Below are 21,722 nucleotides of genomic sequence, written 5' to 3' on the forward strand. Positions count from 1 at the left end.
TTACTCAGCTTCCCCTTTACTGAGCGTCCCCCTTTACTCAGCTTCCCCCTTTACTCAGCCTCCCCCTTTACTGATCGTCCCCCTTTATACAGCGTCCCCCTTTACACAGCGTCCCCCATTACACAGCGTCCCCCTTTACTCAGCCTCCCCTTTACTGAGCATGCCCGTTTACACAGCGTCCCATTTACTGAGCGTCCCCCTTGACGCAGCTTCCCCCCTTGACGCAGCTTCCCCCCTTGACACAGCTTCCCCCCTTGACACAGCTTTTGACACAGCTTCCCCCTCAGCTTCCCCCCTTGACACAGCGTCCCCCTTTACTGAGCGTCCCCCTTTACTGAGCGTCCCCCTTTACTGAGCGTCCCCCTTTACTGAGCGTCCCCCTTTACTGAGCGTCCCCTTTAGTATGTTGTGTAACAGTGTTGTATATGGTATATGTCAGGTTCAGCACCGCAGCTCCAGATAGAAATCCTTCCCTGCTAAGCCTATAGCTAACACAACAGCCATCAAAGCCCCATATTAGCCAGATACTTATAATTCTGTGCAAAACCCACCAATTAAGACAGGCCCACTGACTAAAGATGGACCAGCCCATCTGGAATTTGCCCAATCTACTCTAGTAGGAGGTGGGAGTGCTATTGGAGGCTGAGTAAGCAGAAGACGAAGTAATGGTTTTATCTAGACTGACTATACAGTCTAGTAGTAGGGTAGTAGGAGGAGGGAGTAATATGGGAGGCTGAGTAAAGTGGAGGATGTGTAAAGGGGAGGTTGAGTAAACGGGGAGGTTGAGTAAAGGGGAGGCTGAGTAAAGGTGGACGCCGCTTGTAAAGGGGGATGCTCAGTAAAGGGGAGGCTGAGTAAAGGTGAACGCTGTGTAAAGTGGAGGCTTAGTAAAGAGGAGGCTGAGGAAAGGGGGCTGAGGAAAGGGGCTGAGTAAAGGGGAGGCTGTGTAAAGGTTGTAAAGGGGGACGCTCAGTAAAGGGGAGGCTGAGAAAAGGGGAGGCTGAGAAAAGGGGGGAAGCTGCGTCAAGGGGGACGCCGTCAAGGGGGACGCTGCGTCAAGGGGGACGCTGCGTCAAGGGGGACGCTGAGTAAAGAGGGACGCCCAGTAAAGGGGAGGCTGAGTAAAGGGGGACGCTGTGTGAAGAGGGATGCTCAGTAATGGGGAGGCTGAGTAAACGGGGACGCTCAGTAAAGGGGACACTCAGTAAAGGGGAGGCTGAGTAAAGATGGACACTGAGTAAAGGGTAACGCTGGACGCCCCTTTCCTCAGCCTCCCCTTTACTCGGCCCCCTTTCCTCAGCCTCCCCTTTACTAAGCCTCCACTTTACTCAGCGTCCATCTTTACTCAGCCTCCCCCTATACTCAGCCTCCCCCTATACTCAGCCTCCCCCTATACTCAGCCTCCCCCTTTACGCAGCGTCCCCCTTGACGCAGCGTCCCGCTTTACTGAGCGTCCCCCTTGACGCAGCGTCCCCCTTGACGCAGCGTCCCCCTTGACGCAGCGTCCCCCTTGACGCAGCGTCCCCCTTGACGCAGCGTCCCCCTTGACGCAGCGTCCCCTTTAGCGTCCCCCTTGACGCAGCGTCCCCCTTGACGCAGCGTCCCCCTTGACGCAGCGTCCCCCTTGACGCAGCGTCCCCCTTGACGCAGCGTCCCCCTTGACGCAGCGTCCCCCTTGACGCAGCGTCCCCCTTGACGCAGCGTCCCCCTTGACAGCGTCCCCCTTGACGCCGTCCCCTTGACGCAGCGTCCCCCTTGACGCAGCGTCCCCCTTGACAGCGTCCCCCTTGACGCAGCGTCCCCCTTGACTTTAGCGTCCCCCTTCAGCGTCCCCTTGACGCAGCGTCCCCCTTGACGCACTCAGCGTCCCCCTTGACGCAGCGTCCCCCTTGACGCAGCGTCCCCCTTGACGCAGCGTCCCCCCCCCTTACTCCCCAGCGTCCCCCTTGACGCAGCGTCCCCTTTACGCAGCGTCCCCCTTGACGCAGCGTCCCCCTTGACGCAGCGTCCCCCTTTACGCAGCGTCCCCCTTGACGCAGCGTCCCCCTTGACGCAGCGTCCCCCTTTGACGCAGCGTCCCCCTTTGACGCAGCGTCCCCCTTGACGCAGCGTCCCCCTTGACGCAGCGTCCCCCTTGACGCAGCGTCCCCCTTGACGCAGCGTCCCCTTTACTCAGCGTCCCCTTTGACGAGCGTCCCTTTACTCAGCGTCCCCTTTACAGCGTCCCCCTTGACCTAATGAGCGTCCCCCTTGACGCAGCGTCCCCCTTGACGCAGCGTCCCCCTTACGCAGCGTCCCCCTTTACGCAGCGTCCCCCACGCAGCGTCCTGACCAGCCTCCTTTAGCGTCCCCCTTGACGCAGCGTCCCCCTTACCTTTAGCGTCCCCCTTCAGCAGCGTCCCCCTTCACGCAGCGTCCCCCTTTAGCGTCCCCCTTCACGCAGCGTCCCCCTTCACGCACTGGCGTCCCCCTTCACGCAGCGTCCCCCTTCACGCAGCGTCCCCCTTCAGCGTCCCCCTTACGCAGCGTCCCCCTTACACAGCGTCCCCCTTCACTGCAGCGTCCCCCTTCACAGCGTCCCCCTTTTCACGCAGCGTCCCCCTTACAGCGTCCCCCTTCACGCAGCGTCCCCCTTCACGCAGCGTCCCCCTTCACGCAGCGTCCCCCTTCACGCAGCGTCCCCCTTCACGCAGCGTCCCCCTTCACGCAGCGTCCCCCTTCACGCAGTCCCCCTTTACGCAGCGTCCCCCTTCACGCAGCGTCCCCCTTCACGCAGCGTCCCCCTTCCCCAGCGTCCCCCTTCACGCAGCGTCCCCCTTCACGCAGCGTCCCCCTTCACGCAGCGTCCCCCTTCACGCAGCGTCCCCTTCACACAGCGTCCCCCTTCAGCGTCCCCCTTTAGCGTCCCCCTTTACTGAGCGTCCCCCTTCACGCAGCGTCCCCCTTCACACAGCGTCCCCCTTCACACAGCGTCCCCCTTCACACAGCGTCCCCCTTCACAGCGTCCCCCTTTACACAGCGTCCCCCTTCACGCAGCGTCCCCCTTCACGCAGCGTCCCCCTTCACGCAGCGTCCCCCTTCAGCGTCCCCTTTACGCAGCGTCCCCCCGCAGCGTCCCCCTTCACGCAGCGTCCCCCTTACTCAGCGTCCCCCTTCACACAGCGTCCCCCTTCACACAGCGTCCCCCTTCACACAGCGTCCCCCTTTACACAGCGTCCCCCTTCACACAGCGTCCCCCTTCCCGCAGCGTCCCCCTTTACACAGCGTCCCCCTTCACGCAGCGTCCCCCTTACGCAGCGTCCCCCTTCACAGCGTCCCCCTTCACGCAGCGTCCCCTTCACGCAGCGTCCCCCTTCACGCAGCGTCCCCCTTCACGCAGCGTCCCCCTTCACGCAGCGTCCCCCTTCACGCAGCGTCCCCCACGCAGCGTCCCCCCCAGCGTCCCCCTTTACGCAGCGTCCCCCTTCACGCAGCGTCGGCCCCTTCACGCAGCGTCCCCCTTCACGCAGCGTCCCCCTTCACGCAGCGTCCCCCTTCACGCAGCGTCCCCTTCACGCAGCGTCCCCCTTCACGCAGCGTCCCCCTTCACGCAGCGTCCCCCTTTACTCAGCGTCCCCCTTCACGCAGCGTCCCCCTTCACACAGCGTCCCCCTTCACGCAGCGTCCCCCTTCACGCAGCGTCCCCCTTGACGCAGCTTTACAGCGTCCCCCTTGACGCAGCGTCCCCCTTGACTCAGCGTCCCCCTTGACGCAGCGTCCCCCTTTACGCAGCGTCCCCCTTGACGCAGCGTCCCCCTTGACGCAGCGTCCCCCTTTTGACGCAGCGTCCCCCTTTACGCAGCGTCCCCCTTGACGCAGCGTCCCCCTTGACGCAGCGTCCCCCTTGACTCAGCGTCCCCTTTACGCAGCGTCCCCCTTGACACAGCGTCCCCCTTTACGCAGCGTCCCCCTCAGCGTCCCCCTTTACGCAGCGTCCCCCTTGACTCAGCGTCCCCCTTTACTCAGCGTCTTTACTCAGCCCCCTTTACGCAGCGTCCCCCTTTACTCAGCGTCCCCCTTTACGCAGCGTCCCCCTTCACGCAGCGTCCCCCTTCACGCAGCGTCCCCCTTCAGCGTCCCCCTCACGCAGCGTCCCCCTTCACGCAGCGCGTCCCCCTTCACGCCAGCGTCCCCCTTCACGCAGCGTCCCCCTTACGCAGCGTCCCCCTTTACGCAGCGTCCCCCTTTACGCAGCGTCCCCCTTCACGCAGCGTCCCCCTTCACGCAGTCCCCCTTCAGCGTCCCCCTTTACTCAGTCCCCCTTCACGCAGCGTCCCCCTTCACGCAGCGTCCCCTTCACGCAGCGTCCCCTTCACGCAGCGTCCCCCCTTCACGCAGCGTCCCCCTTCACGCAGCGTCCCCCTTCACACAGCGTCCCCCCTTTCACGCAGCGTCCCCCTTTACGCAGCGTCCCCCTTGACGCAGCGTCCCCTTACGCAGCGTCCCCCTTTACAGCGTCCCCCTTTACTCAGCGTCCCCCTTCACGCAGCGTCCCCCTTTACGCAGCGTCCCCCTTGGACGCAGCCTCCCCCTTTACTCAGCGTCCCCCTTACTCAGCGTCCCCCTTACTCAGCGTCCCCCTTTACTCAGCGTCCCCTTTACGCAGCGTCCCCCTTTACGCAGCGTCCCCCTTACGCAGCGTCCCCCTTTACGCAGCGTCCCCCTTTACGCAGCGTCCCCCTTGACTCAGCGTCCCCCTTGACGCAGCGTCCCCCCTTTACACAGCGTCCCCCTTGACGCAGCGTCCCCCTTTACACAGCGTCCCCCTTTACACAGCGTCCCCTTTACGCAGCGTCCCCCTTACGCAGCGTCCCCCTTTACTCAGCGTCCCCCTTCACGCAGCGTCCCCCTTGACGCAGCGTCCCCCTTCACACAGCGTCCCCCGCAGCGTCCCCCTTGACGCAGCGTCCCCCTTCACTCCCCAGCGTCCCCTTCACGCAGCGTCCCCCTTTACAGCGTCCCCCTTGACGCAGCGTCCCCCTTGACACAGCGTCCCCCTTGACACAGCGAAGGGGGGACGCTTTGAAGGGGACGCTGCGTTTTTTTTTCAGGACGCTGCGTTACTCAGGACGCTGCGTGAAGGACGCTGCTTGACTCAGGGAGACGTCCCCCACACAGCGTCCCCCTTCACGCAGCGTCCCCCTTGACGCAGCGTCCCCCTTCAGCGTCCCCTTTACAGTGTCGCCCTTTACACAGCATCCCCCTTTACTCAACCTCCCCTTTACTCAGCCCCCCCCTTTCCTCAGCCTCCCCTTCACACGGCGTCCCCCTTCACACGGCGTCCCCCTTCACACGGCGTCCCCCTTCACACGGCGTCCCCCTTCTCACGGCGTCCCCCTTCACACGGCGTCCCCCTTCACACGGCGTCCCCCTTCACTCGGCACCCCCTTTACTCGGCACCCCCTTTACTCGGCACCCCCTTTACTCGGCACCCCCTTTCCTCAGCCTCCACTTTCACTCAGCCTCCCCTTTACTGAGCGTCCCTGTTTACTCAGCCTCCCCATTACTGAGCATCCCCCTTCACACAGCGTCCACCTTTACTCAGCGTCCACCTTTACTCAACCTCCCCCTTACTCAGCGTCCCCTTTACACAGCCTCCCCCTTTACACAGCCTCCCCCTTTACACAGCCTCCCCCTTTACACAGCCTCCCCCTTTACACAGCCTCCCCCTTTACACAGCCTCCCCCTTTACACAGCCTCCCCCTTTACACAGCCTCCCCTTTACTCAGCCTCCCCTTTACTCAGCCTCCCCTTTACTCAGCCTGCCCCTTTACACAGCCTGCCCCTTTACACAGCGTCCACCATTAATCAGCCTCCACTTTACTGAGCGTCCCCCTTTATACAGCGTCCCCCTTTACTCAGCCTCCCCTTTACTGAGCGTCCCCCTTCACACGGCCGCCCCCTTCACACGGCCGCCCCCTTCACACGGCCGCCCCCTTCACACGGCCGCCCCCTTCACACGGCCGCCCCCTTCACTCAGCCTCCCCCTTTACTCAGCGCCCCCTTACTCGGCGCCTCCCATTTACTAAGCCTCCACTTTCACTCAGCCTCCCCTTTACTGAGCGTCCCTGTTTACTGAGCGTCCACCTTACTCAGCGTCCACCTTTACTCAGCCTCCCCCTTTACACAGCCTCCCCCTTTACACAGCCTCCCCCTTTACACAGCCTCCCCCTTTACACAGCCTCCCCCTTTACACAGCCTCCCCCTTTACACAGCCTCCCCCTTTACACAGCCTCCCCCTTTACACAGCCTCCCCCTTTACACAGCCTCCCCCTTTACACAGCCTCCCCTTTACTCAGCCTCCCCTTTACTCAGCCTCCCCTTTACTCAGCCTTCCCTTTACTCAGCCTGCCCCTTTACACAGCGTCCCACTTTACTGAGCGTGCCCGTTTACTCAGCCACCCCCCTTCACACAGCGTTCCCTTCACACAGCCTCCCCCTTCACACAGCGTCCCCTTTACTGAGTATCCACCCTTTACACAGTTTCCCCCTTTACACAGCGTCCCAGCTTTACTCAGCCTCCCCTTTACTCAGCCTCCCCTTTACAGAGCTTCCCCTTTACTCAGCCTCCCCTTTACTCAGCTTCCCCCCTTTACAGAGCTTCCCCTTTACAGAGCTTCCCCCCTTTACTCAGCCTCCCCTTTACTCAGCCTCCCCTTTACTCAGCCTCCCCTTTACTCAGCCTCCCCTTTACTCAGCCTCCCCTTTACTCAGCCTCCCCTTTACTCAGCCTCCCCTTTACACAGCCTCCCCTTTACACAGCCTCCCCCTTTTACACAGCCTCCCCCTTTTACACAGCCTCCCCCTTTTACACAGCGTCCCCTTTACTGAGCGTCCCCCTTTTACACAGCCTCCCCTTTACACAGCCTCCCCCTTTTACTCAGCCTCCCCCTTTTACTCAGCCTCCCCTTTTACTCAGCCTCCCCCTTTTACTCAGCCTCCCCCTTTTACTCAGCCTCCCCCTTTACTCAGCCTCCCCTTTTACTCAGCCTCCCCCTTTTACTCAGCCTCCCCCTTTTACTCAGCCTCCCCTTTTACTCAGCCTCCCCCTTTACTCAGCCTCCACTTTACTCAGCCTCCCATATTACTCCCTCCTCCTACTACCCTACTACTAGACTGTATAGTCAGTCTAGATAAAACCATTACTTCGTCTTCTGCTTACTCAGCCTCCAATAGCACCCCCCACCTCCCCCTACTAGAGTAGATTGGGCAAATTCCAGATGGGCTGGTCCATCTTTAGTCAGTGGGCCTGTCTTAATTGGTGGGTTTTGCACAGAATTATAAGTATTTGGCTAATATGGGGCTTTGATGGCTGTGTGTTAGAAATCCTTCCCTGCTAAGCCTTTGGCTATCTGGAGCCACGGTGCTGAACCTGACATATACAACACCGTTACGTTGCGCCGCGCCGCCGCCACACCACACACTACACTGTTACACCACACACTACACTGTTACACCACACACTACACTGTTACACCACACACTACACTGTTACACCACATACTGCGCTGTTACACCACATACTGCGCTGTTACACCACATACTGCGCTGTTACACCACATACTACGCTGTTACATCACATACTGCACTGGTACACACTATAACACACTGTTACACCACATACTGCACTGTTACACCACGTGCTGCACTGTTACACCACATAACACATTGTTACACCATATACAACACTGTTTAATGGAAAACTGGGACTAGTTGGCCAAAGATACCTGCATGGTTGGACGCAGGACAAGGGAGTCCTTCAAAATTGAACTTTAAAACAAAACTGCAGTGCTGTGTTCAAGTCAAAGTTTCCGGAAATGCCAAAACAACCCCAGAGACCTACAATGATTTTAAGTAAACAATGATGCGGTTGTGTTGACAGATACGGTACTCTAACTAGCTGTCACCGCTACACACAATTGTCCCAAATGGCACCCTATTCCCCAGAAAGTTCACTGCTTTTGATCAGGGCCTATAGGGAACAGGCTGCTAGTTTGGACGCACCCTAAGAGACAGCCAATCTCTCCTGAGCAGTGTGTGTGTGTGTGTGTGTGTGTGTGTCGGTGGGGAGCTGCTCAGGGGCCATCTGCTGGGCGCGCACACACACAGTCTGTCATCCTCAGGTCCTGGCAATGGTTTCAGGTCTCTCCCTAGCATTTGGTGTTCCAACCTGACCATCTCTGCATGTACACAACTAATACAATAAGCCTGGCCTTATCCTCTAACAAGGAAATATCGAAGGTGAGAACATAGATTGATCAACTAAACAATTATTCAATAGTTCTAGCAAGGAATCAATAGAGGATTTCAGGTGTGACCAAACATACACGCACAGTGGAGACAGGAGAGGAGGAGGAGAGGAGAGTCTCAGAGTATCCTTCTTCTAGTAATGAGAACCATCTATACTATTGTCGCAGTGTATATTTTCCACCAAAGAGCTTTCCATTAAAACTCCTTCTACACATCAGAACTACACCAGATATAAATCTATTCTCTATTCCTGGAATTAACAGAGTTGCCATCAGTAAGCCTGTATTCAACAAGCTTCAGTGTCTAACATGTGTAGCCTGTGTGTGCCTCACATGTTGTAGGGTGTGTGTGTGTGTGTGTGTGTGTGTGTGCGCATGTGTGTGTGTGTGTGATTATAATTGACTTTGATAGTGTGCATTTCACTGTGCACAGCTGTATTTTAAAACCTGATGCAGCTGACAGTAAAAACATTAGCAGGTTCAGTAATCTATAGAAATATTTACATTTTAGTCACTTAGCAGATGTTCTTATCCAGAGCCAATTGACATGCTGCCTCTCTCTGCTCTAAGTCTGCTGCTGCTGTCAAATCAAGTTTTATTGGTCACATACACATGGTTAGCAGATGTTATTGCGAGTGTTGTGAAATGCTTCTGCTTCTAGATCCGACACCTCAGCAGTATCTAACAGGTAATATTGAACAATTCCACAACAAAACCTAATACTCACAATCTAGTAAAGGAATGGGATAAAAATATATAAATATAAAATATATGGATGAGCAGTGACAGAGCGGCTGAAATGCAATAGATAGTAAAGAATAGATAGTAAAGAATAGATGGTGAAGGATACAGTATACAGTATATACATATGAGATAAGTAATCCGAGATATGTAAACATTCTTAAAGTGGTATTATTAAAGTGACTAGTGTTCCATATATTAAAGTGGCCAATGATATCAAGTCTGTGGGTAGGCAGCCGCCTCTGTGCTAGTGACGGCTGTTTACCAATCTGATGGCCTTGAGATTGAAAAACAGCTTCTATATCTCTGTCCCAGCTTTGATGCACCTGTACTGACCTCGCCTTCTGGATGGAAGCGGGGTGAACAGGCAGTGGCTCGGGTGGTTATTGTCCTTGATCATCTTTTTTGCCTTCCTGTGTTGTAGGTGTCCAGGAGGGCAAGTCAGCGACGGGGCTGGTCTTCTTTTCGTTTTCTTTTTGTAATCCGTGATTGTCTGTAGACCCTGCCTCATACGTCTCGTGTCTGAGCTCATACGTCTCGTGTCTGAGCTTGTCACGACTTCCGCCGAAGTTGGCTCCCCTGCCTGGTCGGGCGGTGCTCGGCGGTCGTCGTCACCATCCTACGAGCCGCTACCGATCCCTTTTTCGTTTGTCTGTTGGTTTTTCACCTGTGTATTTTGGTTAAATTAGCTTCCCTATATGTAGTAGTTTGACCCGCCCTTGTTTTGTGCGGGATTGTCTTTTGTTACGTGTGTACATATTAGGTCGTGGTGTATTTGGTTTTCTATACTGGAAACCCTGTGGTTTTGGGTTGTCTGGTATAGTGTCCTGCGCCCTGTATTTTATTGGGCTTATCAGTTTGGTGTGCAATAGTAAAGCACTTTACTCCGCTACTCTCTCTCTGCGTCTGATTCCTGCACATACACCTAGTCCCGCGTGACAGAGCTGTTGAATTGCGATTCCACTTTGTCTCTTTACTGACATACTGATAGAAGGCAAACACTAATGTGATCTGGCTGGTCATTTTGTTTATTTAAATGTGAGGCTGTACACACACACCTGATGCAACACATTCCGGTCTCCCACTGTGGAAGGCTGGGCTCATTAGCATGAAAATAAACACAGAGAGCCTAAAAAGAAAATATAAAATGGCAGCTGTGTCAGCACACACACAAACGTCCACGCGCACACACACACGCGCAAACACACACGCACACACGTCCACAAACACACACACACACACAAGCACATATGTCCACGCACACACACGCACACACGTCCATGCGCACACACACACGAACAAACACACACACTTTCTCTCTCAAACACACACACACAGCTACACACACACACACAGCATCCACACAGAACTTCCTGTTGACAGACCCTGAGCAGGCTGGAGCAGGAAGATAAGAGCAGCACAATGCATTCTGGGAGATAAGAGTGCCACAAAGCATGCTGGGGCAGAAAAGCATCACTAAAGTTCTGTAGCTAGCAGACCACCACTGAACCTTCCTCACTCTGCTACAATGGTACAGACTTGTCTATGACACAGCAGATAAATCACTAGCCTAAAATGCTTTTTCCAGTTAAACCATTTGGCTTATGTCTCATTTGGCATAGGTCATCCCACAAAGAGCATAGGTCATCCCACCAAGAGCATAGGTCATCCCACCAAGAGCATAGGTCATCCCACCAAGAGCATAGGTCATCCCACCAAGAGCATAGGTCATCCCACCAAGAGCATAGGTCATCCCACAAAGAGCATAGGTCATCCCACAAAGAGCATAGGTCATCCCACAAAGAGCATAGGTCATCCCACCAAGAGCATAGGTCATCCCACCAAGAGCATAGGTCATCCCACCAAGAGCATAGGTCATCCCACCAAGAGCATAGGTCATCCCACCAAGAGCATAGGTCATCCCACCAAGAGCATAGGTCATCCCACCAAGAGCATAGGTCATCCCACCAAGAGCATAGGTCATCCCACCAAGAGCATAGGTCATCCCACCAAGAGCATAGGTCATCCCACCAAGAGCATAGGTCATCCCACCAAGAGCATAGGTCATCCCACCAAGAGCATAGGTCGTCCACAAATGATGTTTGATGTATGTAAAAGTAATGCAGGTGACTTTTGTGTCCGACAGTCACATACTGTTGCATATCCACCATAAATGCAATGAGGACTGCATGGTAAACTCAACAGAATGATGGAGTAGCCTTGCCTTGGCTTTCGTAGACCTAAAGACAGGTGTTTGTCTCAAGGCTTACCTCAGTGAACTACTGTGTTAATGGGGTATTAAGGTGTCCAGATGACATGGGTTCAAAACCACTAAGTCACATATAGTCTATGTATTCTTCAACCAACACTTCTGTTCTTCCGTTCTGACCCACTAGCCAGCTGGCTGGAGAGAGAGAGTGGGGAGGGGGAAAAGGAGAGGGAGAAAGAAAGTTCTCTGTGGTAGTAAGTTCCATAGCTAAATGTAAGGAAGTGTGGAGTGTGAGATGAAGCTGTAAAGTGTGCATGCCATAACGTCATATGTCTGTTATAGAAACTAATGACACTACAGGATGGCCATGATGAATGGTGTTCTGTAATGATTCACCTGCTGCACACACACACACAGACAATGTGAGTGTGGAAGGAGAGTTTACAGTCTAACCAGACACGTAGGTATTTGTAGTTGTCCACGTATTCTAAGTCAGAACTGTCCAGCAGGTGCGGGCAATAATCGGTTGAATAGCATGCATTTTGTTTTACTTGCGTTTAAGAGCAGTTGGAGGCCACGGAAGGAGACTTGTATGGTATTGAAGCTCGTCTGGAGGTTAGTTAACACAGTGTCCAAAGAGGGGCCAGAAGTATACAGAATGGTGTCGTCTGCGTAGAGGTGTATCAGAGAATCACCAGCAGCAAGAGCAACATCATTGATGTATACAGAGAAGAGAGTCGGCCTGAGGATTGAACCCTGTGGCACCCCCATAGAGACTGCCAGTGGTCCGGACAACAGGCCCTCCCATTTGACACACTGAACTCTGTCTGCAAAGTAGTTGGTGAACCAGGCGAGGCAATCATTTGAGAAACCATGGCTGTTGAGTCTGCCAAAAAGAATGTTGTGATTGAAAGAGTCGAAAGCCTTAGCCAGGTCAATGAATACGGCTGCACAGTAATTTCTCTTATCGATGGCGGTTATGATGTTGTTGAGGACCTTGAGCGTGGCTGAGGTGCACCCATGACCAGCTCTGAAACCAGATTGCATAGCGGAGAAGGTACGGTGGGATTCAAAATGGTTGGTAATCTGTTTGTTAACTTGGCTTTCAAAGACCTTAGAAAGACATGGTAGGATAGATATAGGTTTGTAGCAGTTTGGGTTTAGAGTGTCTCCCCCTTTGAAGAGGGGGATAACCGGGGCAGCTTTCCAATCTTTGGGAATCTCAGATCATATGAAAGAGAGGTTGAACAGGCTAGTAATAGGGGTTGCAAATTTTAGAAAGAGAGGGTCCAGATTGGCTAGACCGGCTGATTTGTAGGGGTCCAGATTTTGCAGCTCTTTCAGAACATCAGCTATCTGGATATTGGTAAAGGAGAAATGGTTGAGGCTTTGGCGGGTTGCTTTGGAGGGTTCCGGGCAGTTGACCGGGGTAGGGGTAGCCAGGTGGAAAGCATGGCCAGTCGTAGAGAAATGCTTATTGAAATTCTCAATTATAGTGGATTTATCAGTGGTGACAGTGTTCCCGAGCCTCAGAGTAGTGGGTAGCTGGGAGGAGGTGCTCTTATTCTCCATGGACTTTACAGTGTCCCATAACTCTTTTGAGTTAGTATTACAGGATGCAAATTTCTGTTTAAATAAGCTAGCCTTAGCCTTCCTAATTGCCTGTGTATATTTGTTCCTAACTTCCCTGAAAAGTTGCATATCACGGGGGCTGGTCAATGCTAATGCAGAACGCCACAGGATGTTTTTGTGCTGGTCAAGGGCAGACAGGCCTGGAGCGAACCAAGGACTATATCTATTCCTAGTTCTACATTTTTGAATGGGGCATGCTTATTTAAGATGGTGAGGAAGAAACTCCTAAAGAATAGCCAGGCATCATCTACTGACAGGATGAGGTCAAAGCCATTCCAGGATCCCCCGGCCAGGTCAATTAGAAAGGCCTGCTCGCAGAAGTCTTCTAGGGAGAGTTTGACAGTGATGAGGGGGTGGTCGTTTGGTCACAGGCCCATTACGGATGCAGGCAATGAGGCAGTGATCGCTGAGATCTTGATTGAAAACAGCAGAGGTGTATTTGGAGGGCGAGTTAGTTAGGATGACATCTATGAGGGTGCCCGTGTTTACGGATTTGGAGTTGTAGCTGGTAGGTTCATTGATAATTGAGATTGAGGGCATCAAGCTTGGATTGTAGGATGGCCGGGGTGTTAAGCATGTCACAGTTTAGGTCACCTAGCAGCACGAGCTCAGAAGATAGATGGGGGGCAATCAATTCACATATGGTATCAAGGGCACCGCTGGGGGCAGAGGGAGGTCTATAGCAAGCGGCAACAGTTAGAGACTTGTTTCTGGAAAGGTGAATTTTTAGAAGTAGAAGCTTGAATTGTTTGGGTACAGACTTAGATAGTAATACATTACTCTGCAGGCCATCTTTGCAGTAGATTGTGCAACAACGCCCCCTTTGGCAGTTCTATCTTGGCGGAAAATGTTATAGTTAGCGATGGAGATTTCAGGGGTTTTGGTGGTTTTCCTAAGCCAGGATTCAGACACGGCTAAGACATTTGGGTTAGCAGAGTGTGCTAAAGTTGTGAGTAAGACAAATTTAGGGAGTAGGCTTCTAATGTTAACATGCATGAAACCAAGGCTTTTACGGTTACAGAAGTCAACAAATAAGAGCACCTGGGGAATGGGAGTGGAGCTAGGCACTGCAGGACCTGGATTAACCTCTACATCACCAGAGGAACAGAGGAGAAGTAGGATAAGGGTACGGCTAAATGCTATAAGAACTGGCCGTCTAGCACGTTCGGAACAGAGAGTACGATAGCATAGATTCAAGGCATTAACTGACTTGCCTAGTTATAGGTTAAATTTTAAAAAATGCCTTCCCCAAGACATAGCCCTAACCTTAACCACTCAGAATTAATACCTAAACTTAACCCTTTGAGTTCTGTTTTAGCTCTTTAACCGCACAGAAATGACCCTGTAACCAAGCGGAATTAATGTGTTAAAAATAGATGTAATCTATTACTTCAAATTTCGAAGTGAAACTGATATCTTGATGTAATGTTTGCATCCAGAACTGAAGGAGATGTGTAGAGAGAGAGAGAGGAGATAAAAGAGGAATGCATAGAGGAAGATGAAACTGCAACAGATGGCATCACTTTGGCTCAACCTGCCCTGCCCCCTTCCCTACATCCCTTGTTCCACCTCCCTCTTATTTCCTTGCTCTTGCAGTGTTGGACAGAGGAAATAAATAAAGTGACAGAAGTGATAGTCACTCTAAATGGCTGCGTGACCAGTAAATAACACTCAGACCTCAGAACACACACACACACATTGGAACAGACGGCCACTTATAACAGACGGCTTAGTGTCCATGAGGTGCAGACACACAGATATGGGGCACAGCTTCCAACTCTCTGTGTATGTGTCTTTCGCTTGAAAAGGGCTGGTGTGTGTGTGTGTGTGGTTGAGTGTGCACCTTGGCCATGGAGGTGTCGAGCTCTGATCATGCCAAAGATTTACTGTGGTCCAACTCAATTTTATTTGGAAAAATGTGGACAAATGTTAGAATCTGAAGTGAAATTGTTAAAAACATGAGATCTTGTTGCACACACACACACACCACCAGAACACAACACACCACATTGGAGTCTGACTGCATCTCCAATTGAGTCTGTAACAATCCTGCAGCTATGTAATGTTATTTAATGTGTGTATTAAATGAATAGAGCTGTAAGAGTGGGCTACAAGTTTGGTTTTTAATCAAAAGCTCCATCAAATGTATTACAGACTGTCACGCCCTGGTCTATATTTATTATGTTATCTTCATTTATTGAGTCAGGCCAGGGTGTAACATGGGTTTATTTGTAGTGTGTTGTGTCTTGGGGTTGTGTGGGGTGTATAGATTAGTCCATGGCTGCCTGAGGCGGTTCTCAATCAGAGTCAGGTGATTATCGTTGTCTCTGATTGGGAACCCTATTTAGGTAGCCTGGGTTTCACTTTGTTTCTTTTTGTGATTGTTCCTGTCTCTGTGTTTGTTGCACCAGTCAGGGCCGTTTCGGTTTTCGACGTTTGTTGTTTTGTATTGTTCGTGTTTCGTCATAATTAAAGATGTATCGAACGAACCACGTTGCATTTTGGTCCGATCCTTATTCCACCTCTTTGTCAGAGAAGGAGGTAGAAGAAAGCCGTTACACAGACAATGTAAATAAAGGAAATAAACAAGCTTTAACTTAAAAATGAACAATCTAATCCAAGCAGAAGCAGTGATTGTGTGAACGCTGCTTTCACATGCTCTTGTGATTAACATAAACGTACATACACAAACACACGCACGTGCATGTGTACATGAACACACACACACATACTCACAGGGTCGTTCTACTCACAGTATATAGGACAGTGTCATTCAAATGCAACATATTTATTGTTCTCCAAGCTTTAAACCAAAGCCTCCAAGACCCTAAATAATATACAGTATGTCGTTGTTTCTACAAGAACAGAAACAAAGGAGAGCTCTAAATGATGATGCATTGTGTGAAGACTACTTTGTGTTTTAATTAAACCTTGTGGTGCATCGAATCAAAACCAAACAAATTTGAATTTAATGAAATTTGGAATAATTATCTCACGAATTAACACATTTCCCACCAATTTACCCAACAAAACTTAACTCAAACAAATGACAGACAAATTAAGTCAACAAAGACACAGTGCTAAAACACACAGGGTCATGCACTAACACACAGGGACATGCACTAACACACAGGGACACGCACTAAGACACAGGGACACGCACTAAGACACAGGGACACGCACTAAGACACAGGGACACGCACTAAGACACAGGGACACGCACTAAGACACAGGGACACGCACTAAGACACAGGGACACGCACTAAGACACAGGGACACGCACTAAGACACAGGGACACGCACTAACACACAGGGACATGCACTAACACACAGGGACATGCACTAACACACAGACAAGCAATACCTAGATTGTAAACCTTCATGGTCAAAACATATAGATTCAATGGTTGTAAAGAGGGAAGAGGTCTGTCCATATTAAAGAGGTGCTATGCTTTTTTGACACCACACTTCAAAGCAAGACATGCAGGCTGTAGTTTTGTCTAATCTTGATTATTGTCCAGTTATGTGGTCAAGCGCTGCATAGGAAGACCTAGCTAAGCTGCAGCTTACACAGAACAGAGCGGAATGTCTTGCTCTTCATTGTAATCAGAGGACTGATATAAATACTATACAGTCTCTCTTGGCTCAGAGTTGAGGAGAGACTGACTGTGTCAGTTCTTTTTATAAGAAACAATGTGTTGAAAATTCTAAATTGTTTGCATAGTCAACGTACACACAGTTCTGACACACACACCTATCCCACCAGACATGACACCAGGGTTCTTTCACAGTCCCCAAATAAATTCAAGAAAGTGTATAGTATTACATATATAGACACATTATTGCATGGAACTCACTTCCATCTCATATTGCTCACATGAACAGCAAACCTGGTTTCAAAATACAGATAAAGCAACACCTCACGGCACAACTTCTCTCCCCTATTTCACCTAGATAGTTTGTGTTTAGCTATTGAAGTGTAGGCTACGTGTGTCGTTTTTAAATTGATGTAGTTCTGTCCTTGAGCTGTTCTTGTCTATTAATGTTCAGTAATATGTCATGTTTTGTGTGGACCCAGGAAGATTAGCAACAACTAATGGGGATCCTAATAAAATACCAAATACCAAGGAGGCCTGTATCTTTGTAGAGACTGAGTGTATTGATACAACATCCAAAGTGTAATTATTAACTTCACCAGGCTCAAAGGGATATTCAATTATCTTTTTATTACATTTTTACATTTTTGCCAGGCATTGGTTGGAAAACCTCCCTGATCTTTGTGGTTGAATCTGTGTTTGAAATTCAATGCTGGACTGAGGGACCTTCCAGATAATTGTATGTGTGGGGTACAGAGATGAGGTAGTCTGTGTAACATTGTTGCATAATGTTATGGTACCTTATATGTTAACACTGTAACAGTCCTGTGGGAATGAGGTCAGGTGTCATCTGTACCTGTGCTCCTTTTCTAGAAACGTTGTCCTGTCTGTTGTTGAGTGATCATCACACATCTGGACCTAACAACCTCCTGCAGGGACGGACTGGGAGTAACAAACAGCCCTGGACTTTGATCCAGACAGGCCCCCAGAATCAGCCCTGAATACTCCACCTCGGCTGCCCAGCTAATGCACGCATGTACGCACACGACCAGCCCCTAATACAGCCACCTAGCTGCTTCACAACATTGATCACTATTGCAGTACTACTTTAAAAAGGCTGCTGAACACACACGCAAACGCTGCACATTGTTATAAAACTTCTACAGAACACACACTGTATTTGTCAGGAAATAGCTCACATCACATGAAGCCTAGAGTGAAAAAGAGATTATAAAATATCCATAATACTCACTGAAACATACAACTGTCTAACTGCTGCTCAGGGTCAGCTGACTGACTCCACTCTGTCAAAGAATTGGATAGCAATAATACAGACAGGAAAAAGAGACATCAGAAATGTAGGAGTAAAAAAATAAGTAAGTAATAAGCAAGTTATAGGAAATATGTTGCAACTACCTTATTGGAGGAACAATTTTCTCAACAGCTCGCTTTTCTATGCATCTCTATGAATCACCATGTCAGTGTCCAGGGCCATTCGGATGTCCTCCTCCTCAGTAACCATGTCAGTATCCAGGGCCATTAGGATGTCCTCCTCAGTAACCATGTCAGTATCCAGGACCATTAGGATCCAGGTAACCATGTCAGTATCCAGGGATGTCCTCCTCAGTAACCATGTCAGTATCCAGGGCCATTAGGATGTCCTCCTCAGTAACCATGTCAGTATCCAGGGCCATTAGGATGTCCTCCTCAGTAACCATGTCAGTATCCAGGACCATTATGATGTCCTCCTCAGTAATCATGTCAGTATCCAGGACCATTAGGATGTCCTCCTCAGTAACCATGTCAGTATCCAGGACCATTAGGATGTCCTCCTCAGTAACCATGTCAGTATCCAGGGCCATTAGGATGTCCTCCTCAGTAACCATGTCAGTATCCAGGGCCATTAGGATGTCCTCCTCAGTAACCATGTCAGTATCCAGGGCCATTAGGATGTCCTCCTCAGTAACCATGTCAGTATCCAGGGCCATTAGGATGTCCTCCTCCTCAGTAACCATGTCAGTATCCAGGGCCATTAGGATGTCCTCCTCCTCAGTAACCATGTCAGTATCCAGGGCCATTAGGATGTCCTCCTCCTCAGTAACCAGGTCAGTATCCAGGGCCATTAGGATGTCCTCCTCAGTAACCATGTCAGTATTCTGGGCCATTAGGATGTCCTCCTCAGTAACCATGTCAGTATCCAGGGCCATTAGGATGTCCTCCTCCTCAGTAACCATGTCAGTATCCAGGGCCATTAGGATGCCCTCCTCCTCAGTAACCATGTCAGTATTCAGGGCCATTAGGATGTCCTCCTCAGTAACCATGTCAGTATCCAGGACCATTAGGATGTCCTCAGTAACCATGTCAGTAACCATTAGGATGTCCTCCTCAGTAACCATTGTCAGTATATCAGGGCCATTAGGATGTCCTCCTCAGTAACCATGTCAGTATTCTGGGCCATTAGGATGTCCTCTTCAGTAACCATGTCAGTCAGTATCCAGGGCCATTAGGATGTCCTCCTCAGTAACCATGTCAGTATCCAGGGCCATTAGGATGTCCTCCTCAGTAACCATGTCAGTATCCAGGACCATTAGGATGTCCTCCTCCTCAGTAACCATGTCAGTATTCAGGGCCATTAGGATGTCCTCCTCAGTAACCATGTCAGTATCCAGGGCCATTAGGATGTCCTCCTCAGTAACCATGTCAGTATCCAGGGCCATTAGGATGTCCTCCTCAGTAACCATTAGGATGTCCTCCTCAGTAACCATGTCAGTATTCAGGGCCATTAGGATGTCCTCCTCAGTAACCATGTCAGTATCCAGGGCCATTAGGATGTCCTCCTCCTCAGTAACCATGTCAGTATCCAGGGCCATTAGGATGTCCTCCTCCTCAGTAACCATGTCAGTAAGGGCCATTAGGATGTCCTCCTCAGTAACCATGTCAGTATTCAGGGCCATTAGGATGTCCTCCTCAGTAACCATGTCAGTATTCTGGGCCATTAAGATGTCCTCTTCAGTAACCATGTCAGTCAGTATCGAGGGCCATTAGGATGTCCTCCTCAGTAACCATGTCAGTATCCAGGGCCATTAGGATGTCCTCCTCAGTAACCATGTCAGTATCCAGGGCCATTAGGATGTCCACCTCAGTAACCATGTCAGTATCCAGGGCCATTAGGATGTCCTCCTCAGTAACCATGTCAGTATCCAGGGCCATTAGGATGTCCTCCTCAGTAACCAGGTCAGTATCCAGTGCCATTAGGATGTCCTCCTCAGTATCCAGGGCCATTAGGATGTCCTCCTCAGTAACCATGTCAGTATTCAGGGCCATTAGGATGTCCTCCTCCTCAGTAACCATGTCAGTATTCAGGGCCATTAGGAAGTCCTCCTCAGTAACCAGGTCAGTATCCAGGGCCATTAGGATGTCCTCCTCAGTAACCATGTCAGTATCCAGGGCCATTAGGATGTCCTCCTCAGTAACCAGGTCAGTATCCAAGGCCATTAGGATGTCCTCCTCAGTAACCAGGTCAGTATCCAGGGCCATTAGGATGTCCTCCTCAGTAACCATGTCAGTATCCAGGGCCATTAGGATGTCCTCCTCAGTAACCATGTCAGTATCCAGGGCCATTAGGATGTCCTCCTCAGTAACCATTAGGATGTCCTCCTCAGTAACCATGTCAGTATCCAGGGCCATTAGGATGTCCTCCTCAGTAACCATGTCAGTATCCAGGGCCATTAGGATGTCCTCCTCAGTAACCATGTCAGTATCCAGGGCCATTAGGATGTCCTCCTCCTCAGTAACCATGTCAGTATCCAGGGCCATTAGGATGTCCTCCTCAGTAACCATGTCAGTATCCAGGGCCATTAGGATGTCCTCCTCCTCAGTAACCATGTCAGTATCCAGGGCCATTAGGATGTCCTCCTCAGTAACCATGTCAGTATCCAGGACCATTAGGATGTCCTCCTCCTCAGTAACCATGTCAGTATCCAGGGCCATTAGGATGTCCTCCTCAGTAACCATGTCAGTATCAGTATCCAGGGCCATTAGGATGTCCTCCTCAGTAACCATGTCAGTATCCAGGGCCATTAGGATGTCCTCCTCAGTAACCATGTCAGTATCCAGGGCCATTAGGATGTCCTCCTCCTCAGTAACCATTAGGATGTCCTCCTCAGTAACCATGTCAGTATCCAGGGCCATTAGGATGTCCTCCTCAGTAACCATGTCAGTATCCAGGGCCATTAGGATGTCCTCCTCAGTAACCATGTCAGTATCCAGGGCCATTAGGATGTCCTCCTCCTCAGTAACCATGTCAGTATCCAGGGCCATTAGGATGTCCTCCTCAGTAACCATGTCAGTATCCAGGGCCATTAGGATGTCCTCCTCAGTAACCATGTCAGTATCCAGGGCCATTAGGATGTCCTCCTCAGTAACCATGTCAGTATCCAGGGCCATTAGGATGTCCTCCTCAGTAACCATGTCAGTATCCAGGGCCATTAGGATGTCCTCCTCAGTAACCATGTCAGTATCCAGGGCCATTAGGATGTCCTCCTCAGTAACCATGTCAGTATCCAGGGCCATTAGGATGTCCTCCTCAGTAACCATTAGGATGTCCTCCTCAGTAACCATGTCAGTATCCAGGGCCATTAGGATGTCCTCCTCAGTAACCATGTCAGTATCCAGGGCCATTAGGATGTCCTCCTCAGTAACCATGTCAGTATCCAGGGCCATTAGGATGTCCTCCTCAGTAACCATGTCAGTATCCAGGGCCATTAGGATGTCCTCCTCAGTCCTCCTCAGTAACCATGTCAGTATCCAGGGCCATTATGTCCTCCTCAGTAACCATCAGTATCCAGGGCCATTACGATGTCCTCCTCAGTAACCATGTCAGTATCCAGGGCCATTACGATGTCCTCCTCAGTAACCATGTCAGTATCCAGGGCCATTAGGATGTCCTCCTCAGTAACCATGTCAGTATCCAGGGCCATTAGGATGTCCTCATGTCTCAGTAACCATTAGGATGTCCTCCTCAGTAACCATGTCAGTATCCAGTACCATTAGGATGTGCTCCTCAGTAACCATGTCAGTATCCAGGGCCATTAGGATGTCCTCCTCAGTAACCATGTCAGTATCCAGGGCCATTAGGATGTCCTCCTCCGTAACCATTAGGATGTCCTCCTCAGTAACCATGTCAGTATCCAGTACCATTAGGATGTCCTCCTCAGTAACCATGTCAGTATCCAGTACCATTAGGATGTCCTCCTC

The 21,722-nt window shown here is 50.9% G+C and overlaps 1 protein-coding gene across 1 annotated transcript in view; it reads left to right on the forward strand.

Moving 5' to 3' along the window:
* The window catches only part of LOC135552776 (uncharacterized), a 38,504-nt gene extending 34,045 nt beyond the window's left edge, over positions 1-4,459 (forward strand). Inside the window, exons 2-3 of the mRNA XM_064984609.1 lie at positions 2,381-3,679; positions 3,876-4,459. Coding sequence (XP_064840681.1) covers positions 2,381-3,679; positions 3,876-4,459 — 1,883 coding nt within the window. The remainder of the gene's footprint in view (positions 1-2,380; positions 3,680-3,875) is intronic.
* The last annotated feature ends 17,263 nt before the right edge of the window (positions 4,460-21,722 follow it).

This window comes from Oncorhynchus masou, chromosome 2, assembly GCF_036934945.1.
Source record: "Oncorhynchus masou masou isolate Uvic2021 chromosome 2, UVic_Omas_1.1, whole genome shotgun sequence".
NCBI classification, from domain to species: Eukaryota; Metazoa; Chordata; class Actinopteri; order Salmoniformes; family Salmonidae; genus Oncorhynchus; species Oncorhynchus masou.